General features: G+C 32.5%; 1 protein-coding gene across 1 annotated transcript; it reads right to left on the bottom strand.

The window, feature by feature from the left end:
- Positions 1 to 1,361: 1,361 nt before the first annotated feature.
- LOC134709978 (WD repeat-containing protein 20-like) lies at positions 1,362 to 13,795 on the bottom strand. The gene is made up of 5 exons (XM_063570107.1): positions 13,529 to 13,795; positions 10,690 to 10,872; positions 6,731 to 7,966; positions 6,353 to 6,392; positions 1,362 to 5,080 (listed from the first exon to the last, which is right to left on the bottom strand). Exons 1-5 carry the CDS (start codon positions 13,775 to 13,777, stop codon positions 5,058 to 5,060), a joined length of 1,731 nt encoding a protein of 576 aa, XP_063426177.1. The 5' UTR covers positions 13,778 to 13,795; the 3' UTR covers positions 1,362 to 5,057.
- Positions 13,796 to 14,195: the final 400 nt, after the last annotated feature.

The following is a 14,195-nucleotide window of genomic DNA, read 5'->3' on the forward strand; positions in this document are numbered from 1 at the left end:
TGGAGGTAGGATAGGTGTTTTGCAACATTTGGGTCTTTAAAGATTGACGTAGCACGGGCATTGATAGACCCATTAAGTTTCTTATTAATTCTGATTTGTATCAATGACCTCTCTGCCTTAATCCATTCGGAAAGAGTGTCTACGTCTCCCTTCTCGCGCTTAGCCATATCCGATATCATCTGTGAAACGCTTATTCCATAACAGTCAACCAAACTCGATATGGTGTCCGTAAAATTTACAAAGGTGTGATTTCAACTTAACCATGTTGAACTCTTGGTTTAATAGTTTCCTTGTAAGCACCAACACTCTATCACGGAAATCATGAAAGTAAATTCAAGCCCAGGATAATAAAATCAATTGGAAGATATATACTCTGTATGCAGGCTCTACTTGAATTATGCTACATAGATATGGAAAGCATACAATTGTGAAGCTGAAATCATCTCTATTGTTTTCAACCAACCCTCATTGTTAATTTCTAGATGTAAGTAATGATATGAGGCAGACTTACAAGTATCTGTTGTGTCCTTTATCTTCAGTTCGGTGGGACAGATGCATTCATCATAGTCACCAGATTTGGAATTATTTAATGAGAGAACATCATCTATATAGCGGAAAGTAATGTTATAGGATATTGCTAACTTCTTTTCTTTCTTGCTAAGAAGTTTCCGTATGAAGTCGGCCTCATAATAAGATATAATGAACAAGTCTGCAAGAAGAGGGGCATTATTTGTTCCCATTGGAATGCCGACAGTCTGTTGAAAAACACGCCCACCAACTGTAACAAATATGTTGTCAATCAAGAAATCAAGCATCTTGAAAATGTGAGTTGCAGAGACTTTTTGGTTTGAATCAGAGTGATTCTTTAAAAAATATGATGTATCCCTCCCTAAGACAAGATACTTGTAGCTACTTTAGACACTCTTTTTTTTATAAAACACCTTCCACCTTCTAAAATATAAAGCTTTTAAGAAGTTAGCTAACGCCGCCTTCGCCGGATCACTATCCCTATGTCAAGTTTTCTGCAACTAAAAGTTGCAGGCTCGACAATAAAACTGTCACAATTTTCCAAATTGAAGTTAAAAAGGGGCATAACTCTAAAACATTCAGAGTCTCACTGGCCAAATTCAAAATCAATATGCTAGTTCTGGTTTGAAGCATTGTGTATGAGTTCATAGAATTTGCATGATGCAGACTTAAGTTAAAGAGGGCATAAACGAAAATGAAGTCATAGGTTACCCTTAATTCCCCTGTTGCCCACGGCTGGCACATATAAAAGATCACAAATATGAATAATAGGAAATGTGCCAGGGGTATATATGAATGACAGCAGCCTAACAACACAAAAAGCATAACACAAGTAGGTTTTAAAAGTGTTTTATAATATAAACTATTACAAGCCTTTCAAAATACAAAGTTAAGTATTCAAGGCATGCATCTCATACATACATAGTCTTCAACAATCTCAACAAAAAATTAAAAAATCTTTCTTCATTAAAAACAGCTTATCTTTTGGTCTATGATGAATATGAAAATCATAAATTGATTAAAAGAAGTAATTCCTCCTATTGTTAAGTTATTTATCATTGGGGCGAAAAATAAGATGGGATGTGTATATGTATATTGATCCAAGAGAGCATCTTACATTCTGAATTGTGTAAATCAAAATTTCTTTTGATCTCATTAATGATCATATACGACAATAGAAATAGTTGCATACATTAATTTCAGAATATAGTTATAGTTATAAATATTGGACAATTTAACATGCACTACTGTAAAGCCTTACTATTTGACATAATGCCCATATAATTCACTGTACTGTTGAATAGCATAGGTAACTTTTGAAAATGTATAACCTTGTAGTATTTACTTTGAATGTGTTCATGTTTTACAACAGTTTCAATGACTGGACTTTGTCATTGTGGAACTTAAAAATAATAACTTTACATTCAATATAAATAATACTAAATGTAATTTCAAAATTTGAAAAAAAACTGAATTCTTCAAAAAATCTAACCCTAGGTTATAATTGTTTTCAAATATCGCAGAAATTAGGTTGACTGTAGAAAATTTGCAGAACTTCATTCAGGAAATAGCATTTTATGATGTCAAATAATTATGTCAACTCCAAAAGTTAATTTCAAAGAATGTCAGGTGTGTGAATTTACTTGATTTTCAAGGAAGGCTTTATAAAAATTGCAATCATAGAAAGAAAATTTCTTTTAAAACATAAAGATGAATGTCAAAGCTGTTGATATTTGTGACTTCCAAAATTTTTTTCTGTGTTTTATACCATATATTTGGCATAAGAAATACCCAATTTAAGTATCTGCTATTATTTCTCAAAATAACTAACTTTCCAAAATGCAATAGGAAATACAAGAGAGTTATTTACCCTGATAAAAAGTTATGACAATGACAAAGTTAAAACTAGCTTTTCATTTAAATCCAATGGCTTTAATGGGAGACAATCTAAATTATCTCCCCTGATATACTTTGAAAACCATTTTTTACCATTCACTGACTTTCTGTCTATAATTATTATCCAATATTTTTAGTTTGTAAATACATTGAATTAAATCTTATTTAATTTGCTTAGAAAACAATACTTGAATGTTATTCATCTAAAACAAGTTTTTACTTGGTTTACAATTTCAGACCATGTGTCAGTAAATCCTTTCTTATAACATATATACCCTCTCAATTTCACTGTGATACATTTTGTACATTCATGCAACTTGCACAAATATGCAATCCTGTGTTTCAAAGGGAGATGAAAGTAAAAGAAAACACTAAAACATATTTGGGTTGAGAATTATTCGTATTAAAAAAGTCATTTTTCTAGTTGTTCTTGGTGTGTAAACCTTGCCCCAAATTCATATAAACAATACAAATAAGTGCTGTTTATGAGTTATTGATCAAGTTTACACATTAAATTTAAGTCTTAGAAAAAATAGGTTTTATACTGTGATAATGTATATCATGCTATGAAAATGGAAATATTATGTCTTTACTTATCCTCTACCTAGATGAGGAGAAAATGCTTCTGTTTATAAAACTAATGAGACCAATCTAAGATAAATATCAGATCTAATGTAGATTACTATATTATTATTGTCTTTCTGGATAGAACACCAATTCTGATTAGCCAATTCAAAGATTACTATACTGTTATTGTCTTTCTTGATAGAACACCAATTCTGATTAGCCAATTCAAAACATTATCAATATTTAATATTGTCAAATATAAAGCTAATAATAGAAATTAGTCCTGTAAAAGAGATTTACTACTTCTTTTTAAGGATCGTATTTTAACTAAATTCTCATGGGTTATGCACTTTCACTGTCTTAATATTATATATTCCCTTCTTGGATTTTGATTTTTAAATTCTGGACATTCTATTCTGAATATAACATTTATGTATATTTGGGAAACTGACCAAATAAAATCAAGCAGGCATCATATTTAAGTTTGGTACCATTTATATGCATGTTAAGAAACTGGTTCATGCCTAGTCTCTTATATAATAACAGTATGAAATTGCAACAGACAGGAGAGAAAATTAGTGGTAAATTCTGAAAACTGATTTATCCAGATTCCACTCTTGAATGAAAATTTTGTTCCAAATCTTATTTTTTATACTTAAAAGGCAAGTCTTCTTTATACTTGGGTATTTTTTAGATAATTTAGAAAAGATTCTGCAGTGGTGAATGCAAGCTGATTCCAAAAAATCAATATTACAATAACTTAAATAATATTTTGTCTCTCTGTGGGTTAAAAACTTTACATCAATGGATCTTCTCTATTGAATGGAATTTAAACATGTGACTACTGCACACATACAAATGTATTTATAAAAGTAGTTGAACTGGGCATTGCCAATATCACCAACTACAATTTTGTATTCTATCTTGCAATAGATGTCTGACATCATTTCTGGTTCAGAAAAAATCATACAGAATTTAAAAGTTTGCTACATGAATCAACTACATGAATCAAGAGCTTAACAAGTACAGAGAGAGCTTTAAAAGTACAGAAAGGTCAAAATAAAAAAAAAAATATATTGTTCATCAATTTATGGTTCTGTTTTCTAAATCAAATAAACTATCATACATGTGGATGGACCCTAACTGTTCAATAAACAAATAAAATAAATCTAAGTTAGGAAGGCTTGACAAATGACTTATGCTTATGATGAACAATGAAATCTAACATAACTTTATTGATAATTTAACTTATATGAAAGAACTTACTCAAAATTACAGGGGAAAAGTATGATGCATATCCAGTTAGAGAATAGGGGGCTATATCCAAGTGTTCTGAAACAGGCAACAAAATTTAAGATGCTTTTGATTTTTCTTGCAAAAAAAGTTTCTATGCTGGCTTCAATTCTTTTAGACAAGTGCAGCCCCTGCATGAAATGACATGCCAAATAAAAAAAGTACACACCCTCACAAAAATTTATCAAACTGCTGAGAAAAATGACATGTAAGCACTTTTGGATGGCCACAGATAAAATGTAAAGATAGTATATATATATATATATATCTAAACCATTAATTGTTCGTTATATATTGGAAGTGCATGGGAACATGACCAAATCGGACTACAACAAAGGGAATATACTTAACAATTATATTTAGATTTAGATTTAGAAATATAACTTTTCCAAAAATAAATATTTTCAACTGAAAGCTCTTAAGGGTTTTGAACATAATTCTGTAACCCATATATGTAATTCTTAATAACATAAAACATTGTTAATCATACTCATAGCAAATGTGCCCTTTGATGCATAAGCATCCATTCTCACACAAAGCTCATTTACAATACACACTCATACACTTATACACACAAACAGTAAGTGACAAATAATCAGCTGTAACAAGGTAGCACAAGATCACAGTTAAATCACATCAAGAAGGGACATAACCCATGTATCACAGTCAGATAGATTGTCTCCCCTCTTAGCACTTATTTCATTGGTTTGTGGAGAAACATTGCACATTTTGTAGGGTTCGACTCAGAGTCCACAGGAGGAATCTTCTCTGTGTTAAAACTGCATTTGATAAACTTCTGAAAATAAATATTGAAATAATTAGAAAATTCTGTTTTAACCCATAAACAATTTACAATATATAGCTTGATATCATAATAATAAAACATGCAATAGTTTTCCAGTTTAAAGATACATATTCATATGATGAAATCATAATCTTTCAGTCAGTTAAATTGAAATCTGGAGCTGGCATGTCAGTTAACTGCTAGTAGTCTGTTGTTATTTATGTATTATTGTCATTTTGTTTATTTTCTTTTGTTACATCTTCTGGCATCAGACTCGGACTTCTCTTGAACTGAATTTTAATGTGCGTATTGTTATACGTTTACTTTTCTACATTGGTTAGAGGTATAAGGGGAGGGTTGAGATCTCACAAACATGTTTAACCCCGCCGCATTTTTGCGCCTGTCCCAAGTCAGGAGCCCCTGGCCTTTGTTAGTCTTGTATTATTTTAATTTTAGTTTCTTGTGTACAATTTGGAAATTAGTATGGCGTTCATTATCACTGAACTAGTATATATTTGTTTAGGGGCCAGCTGAAGGACGCCTCTGGGTGCGGGAATTTCTCGCTACATTGAAGACCTGTTGGTGACCTTCTGCTTTTTTTTTTTTTTTTTTTATTTGGTCGGGTTGTTGTCTCTTTGACACATTCCCCATTTCCATTCTCAATTTTATATGTGTGGTTTAAAATAAAATTAATTAACAAAATACTTTTGTACTGTTTTGGTAGTCATTTTTACTGTAGATTCCCTACTTCTATTATGGGACATGTATTGTACTACATGTACTAATATCCATCTACATTTGTATTTCCTTGGGCACACATTTAAGAATTCTTGCCGTTTTTTTACCCTAATTACCATGTTTGGACCATAACATGAGTCTTTTTACCATAAATCATATTTTTTGGCTGGAATAGCTCATTTAGAAGTCAAATTAAGTCATAAATTATGAGGTTTATGCAAGTTCCTTCAACCTTATGCTATTTATTGTTTCTCAGGATTAATGTTCATTTTCAGCTCAAATTTGATTTCGAGGGGGATGCTAATGGACATGATGGATGCAAATTAAATGCATATTCAGGATTAATAAGAAATGAACAATGTTTCGAGCATGAAATATGTGCTCCGAGCACTGAGCAAAGTTTAATGACTTCAACCCTTGAACTACTCAGACAAGCTGAGCTTGATTTTTAAAATACATGTACTACGTATACGTTCACAATTTTGAGTTAGGAAATAAGTCCATGAGGACTTACATAAAATTAGAATTACAATTAAATAACAGTACCTCCAACTTGTGGACTAACAACTGTGTGCTGCATCGTGTTCTGAAAAAAACAACAAAAAAAAACTAAACTATATACAATGTACATACTGAATGTATATATAAATTCTCCCCCAAAAATGAACGTTTGGTCTTTGCCTGCTGAACATGTAAAAGTAAATTGAGAAATACTGAATAAATAAATATTCAACATGTCTTTTAAATGTTTACTCATGTGTTAGCCTTAACCTTATTATTTTAGGCTGCTATTGCAAAAACGGTTGTTAAAAGTACAATCATGACAAATGTATTTAAAAAATTGTGACTTTTATTATGTATTTTTTACATACATGTAGTAAACAATGTTTTTGCAATGATACTGAATTGGAGGGTAGTACTTACCGCATACCCTTGTGGACACGTCCAACCAGGTCGAGCCCATGTATATACTAATCCTTCTTGACAAGCAGTCACTATACATTCTTCTCGAAATATAAGTTCAGTTAATCTTTCTGATGCTATTCGTTTACACACTAAAGGTTCTAAAATGGGTGCTTCCTCTAATCGAGGACAAGCTGATGTGCCTAAGAGTTTAATTGAATTGTCTACAGGTTTTACATGGTTAGATCTTAATATACTGTTTTTGTCTACACTTCGACTTGCTAAACTAAAATTTCTTTTATGTTCCTTTCTTTCTTGGCTTTCTTTTCTATCTGCTAAAGTTAATGTTGCAAATTTTGTACTTAAACTAGATGTATGATTAGCCACAGGATGGGCATTCCCATCTAAACTAAGGTCACTTGCTACTGAATTGGATTTTTGGGACTGCGGTAAACTATTACATCTAGGTAATGTATGTGAAGCGTTTGGTGTGACCAGAATACTTGTCCGTGAGCGTCCATATGGTTGTTTGATAATGTCTTCGGTAATATCCCATAAACATAACATTGTATCTTGTCCCACTGACCCAAATCTATATGTAGTGATATTCGATGATGATGATGTTGATGGACATTCTAATGAATTTCTATTGGATTGTAGGCTACCATTCACAACGTTTTCATGATTACCAGACCCAGTTTTTTTGTCTGAAGAGTCACTTTCTTCTTCACTAAACACTGATGTATAAGGGTCAAATGCAACGACCCCTATCCACGATCGGTGTCCTTGACCTCTACAAACAACACGTTTTTCAATAAAAGACCAAACTGTGACTAAATCGTCTTCGCCTCCTACTACAATGTATTTACTATCGGGTGACCAGCACACACATAATAAACCACCAAAGTAACTTTTCATTGATCCTACTAATTCCATGGAATTGTAATTAAAAACACGCAGGTAGCCATCTTGTCCCACGACGGCCAGATACTGAGCACATGGGGAGAATGCAAATTCATTAATTGGTCCATGCCCGACCATCCATCTGTACAATGGATTTCTGGTACTTTTTGTTTTACATGTGAACACTGAGAAACTGTCTCCTTGTTTAAACGGTTGATAATGAGGAGGGGTGGGGCCACACGGCAGTTCTTCATTATAAATATACATCTGGCCACTAGAATGTGATACTATGAATTGATTGGTTGATCCAGGGATCCATTTTATACATGTGACTTTGGTTTTGTCTATTAATCTCTGAAAAAAAAGATTTTTTTTTATACATGCATCATAGGCACTAAATGCAATTTAAAAGCATATTCTTGATGAGAACATATTGATGAACCAAGATGATTAGTCAGATTTTTAATATCTAAGTTCACTTTTAGTAACAAGAATACAGGCCTAGGTATGTTATTATGTCAATGAATTTGATAACATGTACACCTGCCAATGATCATTGCAACAATAAAATTGAGAATGGAAATGGGGAATGTGTCAAAGAGACAACAACCAGACTGTAGAAAAAAGCAACAGAAGAAGGTCACCAACAGGTCTTCAATGTAGCGAGAAAGTTTTCACAAAGTACATTGTTAAAAGACGGTTTATTTTATTTTTTGACATTGTCAGTTTGCATTTTACTTTAATACAAATGTATGAGCTTGAATGCCTCTGGCACATTGTATCTTTCACCTGTCTTAAGTTATACAGGAAGGATTAATTTTACCTTAATAATTATAGTATAACTAATCGCCATATTTGAATATAAAAAAATAAGACAGCGCGTGACCGAATGATGCATGTAAGGAACTATATGTTTTTCCTACGCATGTTTTGTTTCCACGTTATCGATGTCTTGACAACGCCTATTGTTGTACACATGTATGACGTCAGAGAGTGAAATAACCAAGTTTATTTCACATGTGAAATTATCGGTTTTTATCTAACTGAAAAATCAAAGTAATTCATTGCAACCAATGTAATACAAGCAATTAATATAATCCTGGAATAAATTAAATAATGAATCGAATGACAAAAAAAATCTCTGTTTTAAAAATGAACTGCACTCTTGACTTCAACTGTACTTGTAAAATGTAAATGGCAGCAATTCCTAAACTAGGTCTCAGCTTATATATCGATCATGTGCATATTCATAATTCATAGAAAATCTTCAACATTTATAATACAAAACAAGAATATTATACAATTCATGATTTAGATATTTTATTTTTATATGTCTTTAACATTGTTTGCCCAAATTACATAAGTGGGTAAAAGGGAAGATCAGGGGCAATAACTAAGAAGTTGACTTACATGTACAATGAGCTTATAAGCAATTTGGACCTTATACATTGTAGATATATATACAGTGTTCCAGCTAGGATTTCAAAAGGGCAGGGTGCCAATCCTGAAAAAGGGCATTTAACGTGTGATATGATAATATGAAAAGGGCATATTTTAATAAAAGATATTAATCAAACATTGTGTTTATTCGTTGAATCACAGGTTATACAAGAACAACATCATTAGCCCATATAGAACTCTATCTTTCTACTTTTTAGGCTGAAAAACTTGTCAAGCAGCTTGTCACACAAGTTTTTTTATCATTGCTTGGCACAGTTGTAGCAGTATGTTTTGAAAGGTGACCTGTTTCATTCTGTTTCTATGGTCTACCGCATTTTACAAGTTTCACCTTTCTACCCCTGCTGTGCTTAATGGCAATACAGCACAAAACAGCTGTGCTCAGTAAATGCACAATTTTAGGATATATAGCAACAGGGAAAAATTGTATCAAAAATAAAGAATACAGAAAAAGATGACCAAGGCACCCTACCAACACTGCTACTTAGACCCTCTTTAACTTTTCCCATAACTCAAAATACATGTAAATACCTAAACATATATATTCTTAAGCAAGAAGTATGTAGACATATTTTAGAATATGTAAATGGGTTACTCAATGCTAGGGAAAAAATCAGATTGAGTTATCTTTCTTAGGGTGTGCTCCTTCTTTGGAGGATTATAAACAGTACGTAAATATGATGTAAATAGGATCACAATATGGCGGCCGACTTTGTTATTTTCGTATCAAAAATGAAGGCAGTCAATGACAAATACGTCTGAATTTTCTATTTATTTCACGGAAAACAAGTAAAACAATGTCTTCAACAAGTTTATTATGTTTTTCAACTTTCTGTCATTACGTTTCCTCCATGAAACTATGGTAAACACTGCAAATGGTGCCCAAGTTGTTGTATGCACATTTCTTCAAAGACCGATTCTATTTGAATGAATTAATGTTGATGATCATTAATGACCCATCCGATAAACGGATTAACTATAACAACAGATTATGACACCAGTTGTAACCGTTGATTAGCTTGGGTTTGTAAACAAAGTCATAAACTTTTCCCCAGGTAAAATTTAGTAATTAGCGTATCATATCAATACGAACAAATTAATATACAATCGATCTTCAAAAAAGGCAAGGCGCCCTGGAAACTGTAAAAAGGGCACAGGGCGCCACTCGGGAAAGGGCGGGCGCTGCACCCTCTGAAAACGGCCTAGCTGGAACACTGATATACATGTATGCAGATCTTGTCTAGTCTTGACCAATTTTGTAGATAAAACATACACAAACCAAAATGGTGAAAACTTCATTTAAGGGCAGTAACTTTTTTTTGTAGATCTTGACTTATTATTTTATGTAAAAGAGTGAAAATTGGGTATACACTGTAAGTCATAATAGGAGAGCAGTAACTCCTATCTGTTCGTAAACATTGTTTAAATAAATTGTATAACATAAATGCTTAATATTTTAAGTGTATAATACAAATTGCAATGTGTAAGAATTTTGATTGAACTGCAAAACGCTTCTAAACAAGTTGTAGTAAAAGCAAGGTGGCACAAAATAACATTTTATTTATCCCTCCCCTCCTTCATATTTCAGACTAGACGTTTAAATACTTAATTATACAAACTTCTTCATTGTAAAGTTTTCCCAGTTCTTTCTTTATAGGATCAATAAGCTGTAACTGTCCAGCAGTAAAGCCTACTAACAATCTAACACTCTCACTGGATATAATCATTCTATTAAAATCATGACATGTAGGAAATGTCCCTTTATATAATCTCTTGTCTATTGGTTTTGTCAGATCTGCAGCCTGAAGAATAAATACAAAATCATATATATGTATTTTTGTTCATAATTTTCATGATTGGATTTTTAACTACAACTAGATAAGTTTGACCTACATTTGTTCTTATAGATTTTAAAGGTGTTTGTTGAACTATTGATCGTGCATGTCATGTTGATGTTTTATGAGTATTTCAGAGTTGCTGTTTTATTGTCGACTGACATTTTTCCTACCCCTCATTTTGTACTTAACAATATATGACTATACTTTCACCTGTATTGGTTTACTTTTTACAAATTGTGACATGAATGGAGAGTTGTCTAATTGGCAGTCTTACCACATCTTCTTACTTAAGTTCTACATAGTATACTTTGGGGAATGTCTTTCAGGTGTAAACAAATACAATGTAGAAGCATAAGACAGTTTTCTTTGTTTAACATGTTCTTCCCCACATGTACAAAATGTACTCAAAACCAAGGTCGTTATTTTCTTGTTTACAATGAATGTTAAACCTGTTAAATATTTCAGTGTAAAAAAAAGTTTCATGCAATATAAGTAATATTTTATAGCAACAATAATTGTCTGTTCTACAACTTTTTATAGAAAATAAAAACAATAATTTGACTCCTAAAACATTGAAGATTGGCGGCTGTTAGTGTAAATTAAAACAATGCTCACAACCATCAACAAATTAAATGCAAAATTCTGCAAGAAATAAATATGATTATTTATGTGAACCCTGCATTCTTCTAGACCAATACATGTTTGCAGTGCATTGTCAAATATTTCCTGTAATGATGCTAAGCACTACAGGAAAACATTTATTTCCTTCTATGGCAGACAAACCTGAAATTGGTATATTCATCATATACATGTCATAAACATAATAAAACATGACAATGCATCCTTTGCAATGATATTTGTTTGAATGGGTTTGTAAATAAATCATAGGTATATCAAATGAAATGACAGCCAGTGTTTTCATTAAGAACCGGCCGCCGGCCATTTTGAACTGTTCAAATCAATTTCTGGCCGGTTCAGTTGTCCTTAACAAAAAAAAAAAAAAGTCCGATTTTTTTTATCAGATCTTTTTATATTAAAATCATGACAACGGAGTTCGAAGATTTGTGTTTATATTTTAAACCGACATGCGGTTGCAACGACGATTTTCATTGGCTGTTATTTCAGACTTCCTGTTTGACACACGTGCTTATCGTTGTTATGATTGAATGAATAGTAATGTACACGGATTCCACTGTACCCTCGCAGCTCTCATGGGGTGTTCCGTAAACGGAGGGATCTACGTACATACATACATAGTTTTACTGTTTAGGTGATCTACAACGGACCCCGTCGATCTGCCGGCAACTACAAAGCATCCGAAAAGGGGGCAGGGTACATCGATGAAAAATTGCTTTGGCAGAACTTCTGGTCCCGTTCCAAATCATAGATATATTTCTGGTGATAATACTTTCAGTTGTGAGGTATGTAACCCTTTTAAAAGCTATCAAACGAAATTTAGAAGAAGTGGAAGCTCATGTTTTCTTATAAATGAGCCTGGCCAGCACTTCTTCTTTTTCTTTCTTAACACATCTTTTCATACCACCGGGATAATGGGAAGGGGGATATTTAAAACTGCTGCGTGCAGGGGAAGTGCTGTCCAAATTTTTTTAGGGGTCCCCAAAGGTAGGACAAGTATCTGGTTTTAAATGTAAATAGCACCATAATTTTCTTATTGTCCCATGTCCCTATTTAAATAAAATTAACCTCTTTTCAGGTTCAGAGTTTTTGCTACTACATGTAACCTTTTATCAACAATTATTATATAGCCAGAAATAAATTATGATGCTCAATGTAGTATTTTTTTATTCTGAGGATGATCAGATTTTGAGGACGATTGTTGCTGGTGAACTCTATTTTGGCATGAATAACAAGTTTTTATACATAAGTGTCATTGAATTGTATCCATCAATCATTCTAATAATTAATCTCTTAGTGAAGTGATATAAATGAAAATATTTCAATATTATACTTTCTGACTTAGTGATGTTAGATATTTAAATTCAATTTTTTTACTTAGAAAAACTTTAGGTTGCCTACATTAACAGTGGTACTGTAAAAGTGACATTTTTAGAACAATTATAATTTTCTGCCATGCCCAGAATTCAGGATTTTGTGTCTATTTTTTTTTTTAATCTTTGATGGTGGGGAAAGTGGTAGAAATGACATTTTCAGAACTATAGTTTTATGCCAGGTATGCAGGTTTTTAAGCCTTTTTGTTAAAATTTTGAGGTGGGCTAGTGGTAAAAGTGACATTTTCAGAACTATAATTTAATGCCCAGAATGCGCCAGAATGCAGGATTTTGCGTCTAATTTTAAAAAAATCGTGGGGGGGCAAGCCCCCCCAAACCCCCCCTGTTAGGTTTGGGCCTGCTTAAATCTCTAATTGGCCCCTTCAAACAAAATGAAGTGAAACCCCTGGACAGCAAAAGCCATAATATTCAAACCTCAACGGAATTCAATTTTAAATACCGGTTTCATCATAAATAATTTTTATGTGTATTTATTTCAAGTCTGGTGCAAAATTGACAATATCTGCAGTGGTGTTTTGTGATTGTGAGGTACATATATATTTTATGCAAGGTGTTTTTTATATTCTGTAACATAACTTTGCAAAATATACCTTTTTTACGCCCTTATAAACATAAAAATACAATTCCCTGCCAACGTTGAAACATATCCTATCTGGCGACGGAGAACCATCGTTTACATTAATGAATGACACTCTGGATGGAGTGTTAGTTTGACCATTATAGGGAACTCGGGTAGGTTTTGAATATTCTGACAATGGCATCAATTTGTACGTCCCTTCCCGGGTTACAAAGTGAGTTTTAATGTCATCTTTTCCTCCGCCCTCACTTTGGGACGCCATATTGAAATTGAGTTTTTCGACAGGTGCCCGGATAAGATAAGTACGCATGCGTCATGTAAACTTCCGTGAAATAGGTAAACAATAACACGTGTGTTTGTTTACATGTTCACTTGATGACTAAAGCCTTTTTTCAGATGACCAGTCAAATTCATTCATAAATTACAACTTTTCTTACCATATCTTTAGCTGATATAAATCTCGTGTGAGATATAAAAATGTTAAATTATGAGCTCAGCTAAATATTTTAAAATTTCTTTAGAAATTTAAAATTAGTATATACATGTATCAATGCTTATTAAAGGGACATTAGCTGTCAAATGATAATCACAGATTTGACTCACAAATTTTAATATTTGATTCATAACATACTAAGACGTATATAAATGCAAATAAAGGACAAAATATAAACAACAAAGTA

This window comes from Mytilus trossulus, chromosome 3 (genome assembly GCF_036588685.1).
Source record: "Mytilus trossulus isolate FHL-02 chromosome 3, PNRI_Mtr1.1.1.hap1, whole genome shotgun sequence".
In the NCBI taxonomy this organism is placed as follows: Eukaryota; Metazoa; Mollusca; class Bivalvia; order Mytilida; family Mytilidae; genus Mytilus; species Mytilus trossulus.